We start from the raw sequence: 15078 nt of genomic DNA on the forward strand, positions 1-15078 counted from the left end.
ACTTGGCCTGCGACAAAGATGCCTGCATAAGCCAGCACCTTCATACAACACAAAGCCATTTTGGAATTTGGCTCTGACTCTGATTGGGCAATGGTGGGTTACTGCCAGCTCTGTGCGAGGGGAGCTGGGCCGGGAGAGGGATTCAGGCAACAAATGAAAGGAAGAAGGCTTTGTCTCTCATTCCTCTTGCAATTTTCTGGTGTGTTTGAAAAGAGAGGAACAAGAGAGTGCTTAAAAATTCAATCTCATCACTTCAGATCAGCGAAGGGCAGTGGTTTACTGCCATTACTAGTTGGCATAGTGGACTTGTAGCAAATGACTTCAGTGTAATTTTTTTTATTTTTGTGACACCCTTCAGGGTGGTTGATTTCCTGTACCTTGGGCTGGCATCCCCTTGATGCCCTTTTAATATATTATCCTTTACTGATAAAAAGAAATAATATTGCCTGTTCCTAAGAATAGATTAATTATAGTATAAAAACTTGATAGTATATAATATATATAAAAAATATGTTGTTACCATAAAGCAAATAACAATGTGAAACTTTTTATGATTCCATAACAAGGAATGGACAAGAAATAACTATTTCCAAACTTCACCATGGGAATTTCAATTTCTTTCTTATTGCATGTTGGATGAAATAATAACAAATAGGCAAGGAATAGCTGTTACCTCTATTCCCAAAGTTCTTGTTGAATTCCGTTTTATTCCAAGCTATTCTGCGAACCAAATATAATGTTAGGGAAGTCTTTTGGTTGGGGGCAAACATAATGGGGCAGAAATGGGAAGGTTTTCCTTGTTGAATGGATAAGGGAAAAAGAAATAGAGAGGAAGATTGTATATGGAAGGAGGGAATTATAAACTGAATGGTGGCTGCAATTTTTTTTTTCTTTTTTAAATCATCAGTTTCTTTTTGTGTGGGAGGAGGTATGGCTGCATACATCATGTCCTGCCAGACTCTCGATATGGTGTGGGAACCTTGTACACGAATTGTTGTGTTCTTTTAGTTTCTTTTTCCTTTTTATTGCCAGTATTAGATGCAGCATCTTTTAAATCCATAGTCCTGTCTCTAGTCAAGTCCTTTTTTTATGCCTGGGTGTCTAGGCTATATGTTTGGTTGGCTGGAAGAGTCCATTCTTCGTTGGCTTTTCCGCAGCAGTGGAAATCTTAAATCTCATATTAGTATGCAGTAATTTAGGCAGTTGTAGATAACTTGTCGTGGGATAGAGCGAGTGGACCTTAACTTCTATTGGTTCCTATCAGTATAACTAAATGTGTATAGGTGGTGCTGTCCTGTTTGAGTGATTGTATTTATTTTTTATGTCAGAAGGTGCTGCCAATGATGAGGATAAGCTGCAACAGGATCTCCAATCTCTTAATTCTAAAGGTGTGGGATATTTATATTATTCTAAATGTTGTAGACTTTCATACTCTAGCAGTAAATTTCTTTTTTAGCTTCTCAAGTGATTGACCAAATGGTTAATTGGCGGTTTCTAACAGTCTTGTGACTATTACTTTGTAGCAATTCAAGTACAAGTGAACTTGAAAAGTGCAGGAAATTCAAGTGCCAAGAAGACACCAGCAAGCAGTGGAAAAAGAGGTTCTGGAACCACAGAGAAGAAAGGGGCCAGGGGTTCGGGTCCCGCTACTAAGAGAAAGAGATGAGAAGAGAGCGATGAAAGCGAAAACTAAGGGTTTCATAACATTGACATTGTCTATAACCAATGTATGTGGGGTTTCACTTTTTGCATTTTGTTCTTTGAGGTTAGATTGGGTCTATGGGTGGATGTGCTATGTCGGTTTTTCACCCTTTCTGGTTTGGGGCTTTGGGGGCAGTGTTTTGTTCTACGCTGTGTTGTATTTTCTGCTTCCTCATGCTTCAACAAGTTGCTTGCAAGCTTGATCGAGAACCAAGGCTATTGGTATTTACTATTATTCCCCTTCCGTACATAAAGTGAACTATTACTACCATAAAGTGTTAAGATGCTCAGGTTTAAACCGATGGTCAACTAGCCCTTACGTGTGCCACTTATACACATCACTATAATTTTTTTTAAAAAATCATCTGCAGTTAAATGAGAATTTCTTGTTTGTGCCCATCCCATTTGTTGGGACTCTGATTCAGGCTTCAAGACTGAACCGAAATGGAGATCTTGATTTGTTTGATATGCAAGAATGGAATGGAATAGAGTGGAAATATTGTTTATAATTTTACAAATGTGTTGTACTTGTTCGTTCTATTCCAAGGTACTAAACATGAGTTGGTTAGGATCATGGGATCCTGAAAATGGCTTAATATTATGGCAGATTTTCTTTCTTTCATTCTAGTTGAGATTACAATGGATGTAATCAAAGGCACTGTTACATTATTCTATGAGAACGATTATTGTTAGAAAATGATTATTAATTTTGGAAGCTCTTCACCTGAATTCTAAACCCTAAGAAGAAAAAAAAAAAGCAAAAAGATGTATGCCATGTTGACCAGGAAAGGTTGAGGTTATTATGTCAACGGGAGCTTCTTGTAGGATAGTGAGGCATATTGTTCTTAAAATTGAAGTTTACAGGAACATTTCCTTTTCTACAAAATCAAAACCAGCAGCCACTGATCCAGTGCTTGTTTCTTAGAGATTTTAATCAAATTTACATGCTCAATCTAGAGACGTGCTCTAATTTATAAACTATTTGCTTAATCTAGAACAAGAACGTGGACAAGAAGATGAATTGTTGGTATAGCAAATATGCAAGAACAAGTGTTCATATTATGCCCCCCCCCCCCTTCCCACAATCAATACAAAATATATATTTTTTTTCTCACATTTTTATCAACTCTGGTAGTACTGAAAATAATTCGAGTTACTTAGTGCCCGAATTGAAAATGGAACTCGTTTATCAAGTTAAACAAGTCTTATTTGAGCTCAAATTTCGAGTTCATCAATTAAACAAGCTGAGCTTGAGCTGGTTCATACTTCACTTATTAGGCTTGCGAGTCATCTAGTTTAATAGTTCACAAGTTGACTCATTTATCAGCTCATTTACTAACTCATTAGTAACTAGTGAACTAACTCGATATTAGACTTGTGAACTAATTCAGTTTTAGGATTGTGAACAAACTTGATATTATTAACATTAAATGTTTGATTTTAAATTTTTTTAGTTTAAAATATATTTTCTTAAATTATATTTATTAATTATTAATTATTTTATTTAGCTTAGTAACTTGATTCATTCATTGGTTCGAAACGATCTTCGATTGAGTCAAGTTTAGCTCGAGCCCGAGCTTGAGCTCAACTCATCTAGTAATGTAAAATGAGCTTTAACCGAGTTGAACTTGAGTTAAACTTGACTTATATATACACTAAACGAGTTGAACTTGAATAAAAAAAATTTTAAACTTGAGTCGAGCTTGAGTTTGCCACAACTCGGCTCATTTGCAACCCTAGTTGTTTGGTTCTAGTAGGTTATTCTTTTTTATACGTCATAGAAGAATACAGAGATGTTGAATTGATCATTTTTTCACACCAATTTTTTGGCCACAAGCTATGAGGGAGAGAGGGTAAGGATGATAGATTGACAAATGACAAAATATTCTTTGAAGTTAGAATGATAAAAGTTGTGAAAGATTTTTCTCAACAGAAGAGAGAGGGGTGAGCAAAATGATGTTATCATTGAGCAAGAGAGATGATCTTCAAACTAGAAAGGCTATTGCATGGAGGTAAGAGTATTAGTAAAGTAGGAATGCAAATAAGTCAAGCCCATTTATGAGTTATTCGACTCTTGACTTAGTAATGATTTGTTCAAACTCATTTAATAAAATAAATGAACCGAACTCCGAACTTGAAATGAAACTTGAAAAATAAAATGGTCAAGTTTGAGTTAGATGAGACCAAACTCATTTAACCAGATCATAAGTTTCAACTTGTCTATAAGTTCAAGTTAACTCTTTAAATAATTTATGCACTCATTTGTATACATATCCAAATTTTAATTCTTTTATTGCTCATGAGGCATCTCGTTTATAAATTCACTTTTCAAATGGACATTATTTAATAATATGATATTTGAAAGTATCAAAATGACTCGCATAGCAAACTCAAGACTTTCTTAGTTAAATAAATAGGATTGGAGTTTTAGGAGTTACAATTTTCCATTTGAGATAATACCTCAATATTTAAATGGAGAAAGATAGAGTGTTGGCCCCATTATTTAGGTGGATTAATCGATTGTCCAAAGGGCCTCCGACACCAACATTTAAAAAAAAAAAAAGATATTTGGAAGTATTTTCCTTCAAGTTATCACTAATCACTTTTATTTATTTTTTTTTAAAGTTTTTCTATAATATGAGATTACAAACACAATTACAAATATTATACCTGTAGTCATAAATGAACTATGTTGTTTCTTTATTTACACTAGTGAGCAATTTTAAGTTAATTTTAAAGCACATTAATAAATGGTCAAAATTTGAATGAAATTAGAGTTGATTTATTTATGATTATTTAGCAAACAAGTCACACATAAAAATAGACAAAACTCGACTGAAACTTGGTTTTAAAGCTCATTTATTTATTATTATTTTTTTATTATATAAGAACTCCAGCCACCAACAAGCCTTTCGAATCCCCTGGTGCAACATCAAACTTACAGATCAGCGTCTTCCCCCTAAGTCTCACTGATCAGGTAAAGTCCATAATGCGAACATGACTTCCGTGCATCAGTTGGACGTTCAGCCAACCCGACCTCCGAGACACATCTCCATTACTATCTACGGTCCCTGTTGGCTCACAGAAAACTCTTACCATCCACGGTTCCCGCTGACTCACAAAGCGAACTCTCACCATCTAAGTTTGAACATGTTAAAATTCAGTTTTGATTAATTTTATTGTAATCCAAAGTAAAGGTGCATGAGGATGGAAGCTTGTCACAATTATTGTTTTGAAATTTGAAATTATTTTAGAAAACTTTAGTCCATATGTTATTGAATTAAAATCTTATTTTCTAAAAGAATAATATTTGGGCTTTATAGCATTTTCAAGCCTTTTAGCCCACAATTACTTTTTGAGGATGCAATTCTTTTTCTTTTTATAAAACGATGGTATCTAAGAATCTTTGGACATTTAATTAGTCCACTGGAGTAATGGACCGACCTTGCGAGTGACGTTAAGTAGACTTGGTATAAAGAACTTAACCTATGTTTAGTGGTAGAAAATTAAGGGAATAGACAAACAAAAAAGGAGACTCCTTAACCATTTACTTGGTTTAAAGCTAGTTAGTTACTCCATTTATGTTTTTATCTTGCCCTTCATGGATAAGAGACGAGATATGCGATACCAAAATTATTATAGTCTACCTAATCCAATTCTATTCGGTCTATTCTAGTACTACAAAATTAACCCAATCAAACAAATGTACCTTTAAAGTTCTTGACTAAAATTCTAAGAGATTAACACGAGAACTAAATGTATCAAACTGTAAATAAACTATGAATCCTTCCCCATAACTCTGTTTCTTAAAATTAGTTCATAAGTACAATTCTTTTAAGGATATCCATTTTTTAATCATAAAATATCACTATACATATTCTAAATTTCAATAAAAAAATATGATTGCTTGCAATATTTTAGGCAAACATTATTAACACTTAAAAAGAAAACATTACTAACTTTCCACTTTTATTTTCTAACAGGTGAAAAGTGAATACTTACGTTTTACAGAAACCCAGCCACCCTTCAGCGGCATCCTAAGGCATCCTAGGAAGAGAGAGAGGGAGAGAGAGAGAGAGAGAGAGGGAGGCGTGTGGAAGGCAGAAGCATCGTTTGATCTGATAGGGATGGGGGAGAGTGCAGAATCGCAGTCATTCTTCCGGAGGCACTGGGAAGGCTGGAAAGATTTCTGGGTTGAGAGGTTTTCGATCATTGATAACTACTCCAGGTTCATCAAACGAGAAAATCCTCTCCCATCGTGGTCTGATTCTGATGTTGAGGCCTTCATCGCTTCCGATCCTGTTCATGGCCCCACCGTAATATATCTCCATCGCCCTTTCTCGCCCTTCTTGTTTATCTTCTTGTATTATTATTTCCTTTATTTGGAACTTAAATTACCTGATCCGTACAGTTCGTTTGCTACTGTATGCATCTTTTAACTATGGGTAATGGGTTCTTGCTCATCTGCATAAAGGTTTATCATTTCCGTGAATAATAACATTTAAAAAAAAAATTAAATTGGTATGATCTGTTCTAGTATTATTCATCATATTTTCGAAGGAATGCTTATGTGGGTAAATAAATTTTAAATGGGTATGATATGTGCGACTAATATTGATCTTAGTTTCCAAATGTTCATGTGGGTATTTTTTACTTGTGAATTAGATTTCGCTATGTTGTTTTTCACTTGATTTTGTATTCGATGTTTAGTTGCGTTAACTGCTTTTTTTCACCCCCTTTTTGGGTTGTGTAGCATATCTGATCATTGTGGCATCCTATTTGATTTGGCCATCCCTTCTCGGTGTGTTTGCTTTTTGTTTACAGATGCTATTCTGAGTTTAGCACACGCTTGCATACGGTAGCCCTGTGGTAAGGGAAAGTTCTAGGTGTCAATTCGGACATCTTGGGTTCAATAACTTGCGGAATCAAACATATATTTAAATAAAAAACCCATAAAAGGGGTTGTTGTGCTACCCGTAGGTGTCTTGGATATAGCCATGTAATTTATGGCCACACTTTCCTTATTAGTATTTATCTGTGTATGTGTGTGACTAGTGGAATTAAAAATTTGTTTCGTTGTGCTTTGCATAGGATTTTAATTGAGTGCAGACCAGTGCTCTTTTTTATGGTATATCATCTAGGTTTGCTGAACTAGAATTGGTGCCCATTTGGGACAACTTCTAATCAAACTTGATTTGTAGTGAAAAATTAGTTTCTAGGATTGCCTCAGAAGAGATAGCAGCTTGTCTTTGAGTTGCATTCTTGGAGTAAAAATTTGTTTCTGAACCTAAAACCACTCAAGTGGAAGTCAGTTGTTGAAGCTACCTTTGAAGTTGAATGTATATGAATGATTGCTTCTCAACTAAATTGTTGGACGTTGATAGAGAAGTAACTTTATACCATGAGATCACTTTACCTCAGAGTTGTTTTAGAAAGGCCCTAGATTTGAGACTTGGCCTAGCTGTGAGAAGCAGGAGCAACCACACATCAAAAGTAGATTTGATACCTAACTAATGACTTCACCATGTTTAGTGGATTTGGTTTCCACTTCATTTTAATTTCTTTTGTTTGTATTGTCTTTCCTCGGTGCTTAATGGTGCCATTTTTTATTTATTTATTTTTTCTTCTTCTTTTTATCTCAAGTGGGCAAAGTTCCTCTTGGGATGATCTCCATTTTCATAGGTCCCTTCATGATAGGGAAGTGGAGAAGATCTTTTCTTTGTTGTTGTTGTTTGAGGGCTGTCATTCTTCTAATGGTCGGGTGGCCGGTCCTGCACTCCTGTGTGTTAGATTCTTTAGATTTTTCTACTGAAATCAATTTTTTTAAGCATTTGATTTGTGTTGACTGTCTTTTCCACTGCATGGTACTATTTGGAAGGCTAAATACCTCTCTAAGATCGTAACTTTCATTTGGTCGGTTGTTCTTCAATTCTTCTTGATAGAGTAACACCAACAATGTATTGCAGAGTAGGAGGCACTTGAAGGATTTGTGTCTGATGTGGTGCACCTTTTATGTTTTGACACTGGATAATCCACCTCTTATCTATATTTAAATTGTTGTTTCTCGTGGAGGGTGTGCAACAAGTTGTTTGGTTTGATAGGAGAGGATGAATAGTGGAGGAGAGGCTATTTCTTTTACAAGTTTTGGTAATAGAGATGGATCTGCCTTATAAAGATGTGGGATTTTGTGCAGTTTTGTGGGGTATTTGGTTGGAACAGAATGCATGTGTTTTCACAGGCAAGAAGATGGTGTGTTCTTTGCTTTGGGGTAGGATTCATTGTTTGGCTTCTCATTGGTCTTTTGCATCTGTCTGTTTTAAGGAGATGTGCTTCTTAGAAATACAGCATGACTGGCATGCTATTTTTTTTTTCTTGTATTTTATTTTTTTTAAAAAACTTGTGCACTTTTCTTCTCCATTTTGTATGTTCTTTCTTCTTTAATAAAATATCTTCATCTTTTATCTTTTAAAAAAACTAATAACGTTCATGGTCCAAGAGTGCTTTAAAGTCAATAAATAGCATGCTTATAAATTGTTGGATAAGGAAGCAGAACAAAAGGACTGTTGAAGATGTTTATTTAAGCCAAAGCCTGTTAGCAGATGAAGTTGAGGTCATGGCTTGCAGTTGGTGTTAAATGATCAAAAATATATTCTAACTTATTGGAAATTGGAGAGCTTTTTATGTTTCCTCCCTTCTGCGATGATTTGATTTGCAACATCTGAACTTGCGCACAAGGGGCAGCATAAACATCATTTTGGATGGACATTCCTTAGGTAATTAAGGTCAACTGGGACTTGTGCACTTGGTGTAGAGGATGTTTTTCTTCATTCTTGGCTTGTGTCTTCTCATACCCACGTGGTGGTTAGAATTCCATTTAGTTGGGATATTCACTATATATTTCTAGGAGAACTCTTTTAGTTAGAATAAATCGGCTCAGTTAATGACAGAGGAAGCACCATTACTTTGTTGTCTTGTTACATTTTGAGACGTTGATTTGTTAGTAGCACCATTGGTTGGATACCCTGTTTGCATTATATACTCTTTGCTTCTTTTTTTTAAAGATTAAAAAGTAACTAAAATGCAATATTTGTCTTTAGAATTACCTTTTACTTCCTATCCTTCTTTGATAATTGATCTTTCATTTAATAGTTGAAATAAAAAAGGGGAAGAAAATATTTGACCCATCGCTTTCATTTGGAGCTTGCTTACCATGTTCTGGTGAAGTAATGGATGATATAAATGAACCTACTCCAATTTTAGCATTTTCTAGTTTTTGTTTTCATTTCATGGATGTTTTAGTTAATATTGTAAAACTTCATATAAACTTTTGGTTTGATTTCTTACTAGGTACTCAACTACATTTACTTGTATTGAGAGTTTTTCACCTTCTATCATTCTAAAAATCACTGTTTTAAAAGGTGAAGGCGTAAAGCGAGGCATTTTAACCCTTAAGAGGCAAGGCATAAGCCTTGAGGCATAAGCCTTTGAGAATTTTTTTTTTAGATAAAAATATGTAAATAAATTATATATATTTTTAAAATAAAGAAAAAATTTAAAAATCACAAATGTAATGTAAAAAAAAATCAAATATAATTTGAAAACTGCTTGTTGGTCATTCAAAAATTGCTAACTTGAATGAATCATGACGAGAAAACTATAATGTTATAGAGTTCAAATTATTTTCAAGATTTAAGATACAACTCAATTATTTTGGAAATGTTGAGGTCCAGGAGTCCTAGAAATCAACTCATACAGTGACATTCTTTTTATATAAACACGGAGTTAAAATTTTCTAGCCAAATCTAACTTGAGAATCACACGCCCAAAGAAATCAACTCATATAGTGACATTCTTTTAATATAAACATTGAATTAAAATTTTCTATCCAAATCTTACTTGAGGAATCACACACCCAAAATGCATAAGCCTCAACAGAAAATGCTCAAAATATGTGCTTTTTGTTCAAATGTGTAAGACTCAATGTGTAATGCTCTAGCCTTTGTAAAATTTGGTATTTTAGATTGAGCCTCAAGGTGTTTTAGACATGCCTTTGAGGCTTGCCTTGATTAAGCCTTTTAAAACATTGCTAAAAATTGTTGTTACATCTGGCATGTATAAGAAACTAATACATGCAAAGGAAATTAAAAAATTTAGTGAAAGCACACAATCCCATGAGAGGGCCAACCTATTAGATTCTTTAGACTTTAGAAAATTTTCTTCATTGCCCGGCCTCTAAGCGCATATCCACGTGGAGCTTGGTATGAGTGGGAGTATATTATAACAAAACACAACTAAGCTGGCAGAGAGAAAATAGAGAGAGAAATGGACGCCCGCTTGGGGTTGGTGGGAGGCTACTCTCTATGGAATCATGGACAACATAAGGCAGGAAATGACATAGTTATTCATTCACCTTTTGAGTTGCTTCATTTTTGCCCCAGCATTTTTACTTCAGAGAAATATCACTCCTTAAAAACATGATGAAGTGCCATGTTATTATGGCCTTTTCTATGGTCGCTAATGCTAATTATGACTAAGTTGCTTTGAATTTTTACAAGTATTTCTGCACAAATTTCATTATTTAGCGGTGGGGTACTTTTGAGGGCAAAAACTATGTAATAACTGTTTTACTTTTCTTGGTTCATTGCTCATGCACTCTTTCTTACCTCCAGCTGAAGACTGCCAGGGAAGCTGTGAAGTTTGCTGCTACCGGTAGTGTTATTGGAGCAGTTTCAACTGCTGCTATTTCCTGGAAGTATTCAAGGAGTCCACATGGTTAGTCTACTTTCTCTTCATTTATGGTGTCCTTGTTTCCTTTTTAGACTGAATATTGCACCTTGGAGATGTGTGATTTCTGCTTAACCTAAAGTTGAACTAAATTCATGATATTTATGCTTCCAAGTGATAAGTTATTGAATTCTTTGAGATACCAAAACATCCAATTTATGACACCTTTATTGCATCTGACTTAATTTTGGTTCTTCATTTTGAAATCAAGATTTTTTTTTTTTTTTTGAGTTATTTGTGTTTATTGAAGCCCTAAATTTTTGTACTGAATTTGAGTTTTTTTTGCTTAATGACATTTATGTTGATATGGATTACCAAATCTAGGGTACTAGGGGACTATTTTCACTGCGTGCATACCAAAATTTGCATCATTTGAAAAATTTGTAATAAATTAGCATACAATGGTAAAGAAGATCAGAGTATTAAGGAAAGCCATGGAAAGTCTCTCCAAATATGGAGGTGAGACTGCATACAATAGGATTATATTCACATCAAGTTGAGTCAATAGAGTGGAATAATCAAACTATACTTAAAAGTTTTGAGTTGGAAACTTGACTTGAACTCTATTGATCATAAAATTGTTGAACTTGAACTTGACTCAGCTACAATTCGTAAAAACTCAAGCTCAGCTCAATTAAGCTTTGATTTGATTATAAAATAGTATTAACTACATGTATAAAAAAATATATATGATTAAATATATGTATAAGAGGGTAGGCCTTGGATCAATGGTTAGGTTGCTCCTTTGTGACTAGTCGGTCACAGGTTCGAGTCCAAGGAAACAACCTCTCTGCATAAAAGCGGGAGTAAGGCTGCGTATACCATGACGACCCTCCCCCTACCCTTGCAAAGCCGGGAGCCTTGTGGTGTGGGAATGGCCTTTATTAAATATATGCATAAAATATATATTATATCACTTATATAATATGCAAGTAATAAAATTACAAAAATTTTATTAGGCTCACAAGTAGTTACTACGAAAGTCGAACTCAACTCATTATGTGACTCTAGTAGCTTGAGATCAACTTGTTTAAGTTAACCGTGCAACTCAAGCTTTACTTGAACTTGATTAGAATTGAGTCAAGTTGAGTTACACAGCCAGTCCAACCTGAGTAACTTGCAAGCCAACTTGACTCGCTTGTACTCGTAGCGTACATTTTGCCCTCCTCAAACCCCTGTTGGCGTGGGAACTTGTGGGTGTTGCATTTTTTAAAAAAGATAATGAGGGCAAGCCTGAACTCATGTTACATTTAAACCTGAAGGCTAAATGTTCAAATAACAGGAACAGTCGATCTCTCCAAGCATAGAGGTAAGACTGCATATATCGTGCCCTTAATGGAATGGAAGCCTTGTGAACTGGGTGTTACATTTTTCTTTTGATCAGCAAAGAGAAATTATATTAAAAGAGGCATCAAGGGAATGCCACCCTAGTACAAAGGAAACGACGAGAGAGAAACATCCCTTAATGAACAGTATCAAGAAAATCAGGAATTATGAAAAGATCCCTTTCAACCAGCCCAATATGCCAACTAGAGATCATAGCAATCCAATGGTCCATGATAGCCTGAATCGGAGTGATGATTCCTTCAAAGGCTCTTCTATTCCTTTCTCTCCACACCGCCCATAAAATAGCCAGGGGAATGAGGGAGAGAGATCTTCTTCTTTATTTGATTTGATCCCTTTCCAAGCCCACTGCACCTCCACTGTAGCTGCAGCAACCCACTTCTGATTTACAATAGAGATGACTAAGTTCCATAATTTCTTGGTCCATAAACAATGCAGAAGGACATGATCAACCAATTCCTCCTGCTTTAGACATAAAAATCATCTTTTGAAAAGAGGGAAACCTTTTTTCTGAAGATTGTCCATAGTAAGGATTTTTCCTAGAGTAGATTCCCATGTGAAAAAGACAACCTTTGAAGGGGATGTCATTTTCCAAATCAGCTTCCAAGGGAAGTTAGTGCTGCTCCCAGTTGAGGAACTAAGGTGATTGTGGAAAGAGCTGACAGTGAAGTTCCCATATGTGCCCAAAACCCATTAAGGCTCATCAGAATTGGCCTTACAATTTGAGAGTTGCAGAGACTGCTGGAAAAAAGTTCTCTATCAGAAGCATTTCTATTCAAAGGAATATTCCAGACATATTCCTTGACTGGTGAACTCCATGTGTTGATTAACAAGGGCATCTTTGTTGTTCGCAAGTCTGATGATGGAAGGGAAAGAGGAGTTGAGTTGGGAATTACCGCACCTAATATATCATGCCTGAATAATACATCTTCTCCGTTCCCTACATGGAAGTAGATGAGAGGGAGGAAATGCTTCCATCCCCTTCTGATATATCTTCAAACACATATAATGTGAGCTTCCTTTGAAACATTTGAGGTCCAACCATTATATGGAGACCATACTTGACAGCAATGACATCCCTCCAGAGGTGATTTTTCTCAGTCATGAATCTCCAAAGCCATTTCCTCAAAAGGGCTTTATTAAAGATAACAAGGTATCTGAGGCCAAGGCTGCCCTTTTGTAAAGGCTGTTTAACCATTCCCCATTTAACAAGTCGATATTTGAAAACCTCACCCGTGTTCTCCCAATGGAATCATCTTGGATACCATGCAATCCCTTGGCAACTGCAGTGAGACATGAAGTAAACTGGCAGATTGGATAGAGTACTCTTAACGAGACTGAGTCTGCCACCTTTAGACAAAAGTTACTTTTCCAACCAGCGAGTTTCTTTTTAAACCTGTCAACAATGGGATCTCAAATACCGTTAAACTTGGATCCCAAGGGGAGGTCGAGATAGTAATAGGGAAGGCTCCATGCTTACAACCAAGGATACTTGCGGAAAGGACAGCAATCACAAATGTAATTTTCTATTGATAACTATATCTAATTAGTTGAGGATAAAAGGTAACTTCAGTTTCTTTTCTTGTCCTTGTTGCCCTAAAAGGTTTTTTTCCCCATTATCTTTGAAGTTTCACATCTATTATTGGTTTTGATATTTGTGTATATTAACGTTCATTTGCCATAATTTTCACTTGTGCTGGTACATTTTGGGCACTATGGGGTAAATGACATCGTTGCATGGATTGAATTCTAACACTGATGTTGCTCTATAATAATAATAAATGGAAATATAAAAAGTAGACATTGGAAGTAAAGAAACAACCAATTTCGCTGTAACGGAGGTTCCTATGTACCCTTGTCAACTACTGCATCCCTCTTTGCATCCATCGAAGTATTTATTGAACATTTTTATAAATAATGAAAAGATTTGTTGCTTATTTTGAACTCAGTCAAACACTGTTTTGCCTGATTTTGTCTCTTATTTTTGTAAAACATTCAGATGCATTGTATTTTGGCATGTTCTCATTTTGTACTGTTCCATCTCGACTATATAAGGACTTAAGAAATTTGAGTCTTGTTCATGTTGCTAACCTTTGGCTTGTCTGATTTAGGTTGGTAGCTGACAAACCAGCTTAAATTAGGTTGAGATTTTGGTAAAGGTGTTGTCAGAACAACTGTAGTATCACATGATGGCATATATTTTACACTAGTGTAAATCTCTAGCTTGTACATTTATTTCTATTATTTTTTAAGCATATTCCAGAAAAACTTGACAAAAAGAAGTTGGATGCCAGAATTATTTTTCAGAAGTTTCTATTCTCCACTTGAGCAAAGTTGAACAGAATGTATAGCACCTTACCTAATTTATTTCACAGGTGCTTTGTTGTCTTTTGGAGCGGGAGCTGTGTTTGGTTGGACGTTTGGGCAGGAATTTGCAAGCCACTGGCTGCAACTATACCGGTTGGATACCATGGCTGCACAGGTGAAGTTCTTGGAGTGGTGGGAGAACAAAGCTGGAGGAAGATCGTAAGGGGTGCTGTCGGCTGCATATTGAAACTTTGTTTCCTTCTCTATAATAAGAACCAAGTTCCCTGTTGTTGGAAATAGAATGTTTGAACACTGCTTTTGCTTTATGGAGGAGAATCTCTCAGTTAGTCTCCTGGGGGATAAAGTCCATGATCTTCATTTTGCATTTCATCTGTCAAAAAATGCAGCCTACTGCAGATTTTCCTGTTATGCCGTTTCTTTTTGAACAATAAGAAATTTAAGTAAATGACAAGGGCGACAATTAGAATTTTCTTCCATGTTCTAAGGACACTGTTCTTGAGCTTTTTATTCAGTAGTTGTTTGCAATGTTTGTGTATGATTTACCATTTGAAATTACGTGAATTTTGGTTACTTCAGTTAACAAAGTTGACTGCTTTGCTTCAAGAATAAGGTTGTGGAGAGTTATTTTTTAAAATAATATAAAATATTACAAGGTTGAAAATAAAAATAATAATTATTCGTTGTATATCCTCATTATTTCTTCTAAAGGAATGGATACTAATATGACGAAATTTATTTCTTTATTTATTTCTTGTTATGAATTTATAAAAAAATTACTTATTATTTGCTTTATGTTGACAATGTAAATTTTTTTGGGTAAGTAATTGTAATTTATTATAATTAATCTACTCTTAGAAATAGACATTACAAGAATCATATGGATCCTAACTTTTGCTTTATAAGTTCTGTTTGGATAGAGAG

At 35.2% G+C, this 15078-nt stretch overlaps 2 protein-coding genes across 3 annotated transcripts in view; both read left to right on the top strand.

Moving 5' to 3' along the window:
• The window catches only part of LOC131149133 (replication factor C subunit 1), a 72176-nt gene extending 70200 nt beyond the window's left edge, over positions 1-1976 (top strand). The window contains exons 21-22 of one of the 2 annotated variants that reach the window (XM_058099253.1): positions 1329-1388; positions 1524-1976. In XM_058099253.1, coding sequence (XP_057955236.1) covers positions 1329-1388; positions 1524-1666 — 203 coding nt within the window. In that variant the 3' untranslated portion in view covers positions 1667-1976. The remainder of the gene's footprint in view (positions 1-1328; positions 1389-1523) is intronic. The other variant, XM_058099254.1, reaches the window with a different exon arrangement.
• A 3644-nt stretch (positions 1977-5620) lies between these two features.
• On the top strand, positions 5621-14631 carry LOC131147646 (succinate dehydrogenase subunit 6, mitochondrial). Its single transcript, XM_058097157.1, has 3 exons — positions 5621-6017; positions 10371-10473; positions 14205-14631. The coding sequence occupies exons 1-3, from the start codon at positions 5829-5831 to the stop codon at positions 14357-14359; spliced, it is 447 nt and encodes a 148-aa protein (XP_057953140.1). The 5' UTR covers positions 5621-5828; the 3' UTR covers positions 14360-14631.
• Positions 14632-15078: the final 447 nt, after the last annotated feature.

This window comes from Malania oleifera, chromosome 2 (genome assembly GCF_029873635.1).
Source record: "Malania oleifera isolate guangnan ecotype guangnan chromosome 2, ASM2987363v1, whole genome shotgun sequence".
Lineage (NCBI taxonomy): Eukaryota > Viridiplantae > Streptophyta > Magnoliopsida > Santalales > Ximeniaceae > Malania > Malania oleifera.

Bases quoted from the DNA above. Each gene is read 5' to 3' on its own strand.
- LOC131147646 (XM_058097157.1), top strand. From the start codon at position 5,829: ATGGGGGAGAGTGCAGAATCGCAGTCATTCTTCCGGAGGCACTGGGAA. The intron at 6,018-10,370 runs GTAATATATCTC...TCTTACCTCCAG, and splicing joins ATCCTGTTCATGGCCCCACC to CTGAAGACTGCCAGGGAAGC. The intron at 10,474-14,204 runs GTTAGTCTACTT...TTTATTTCACAG, and splicing joins GTATTCAAGGAGTCCACATG to GTGCTTTGTTGTCTTTTGGA.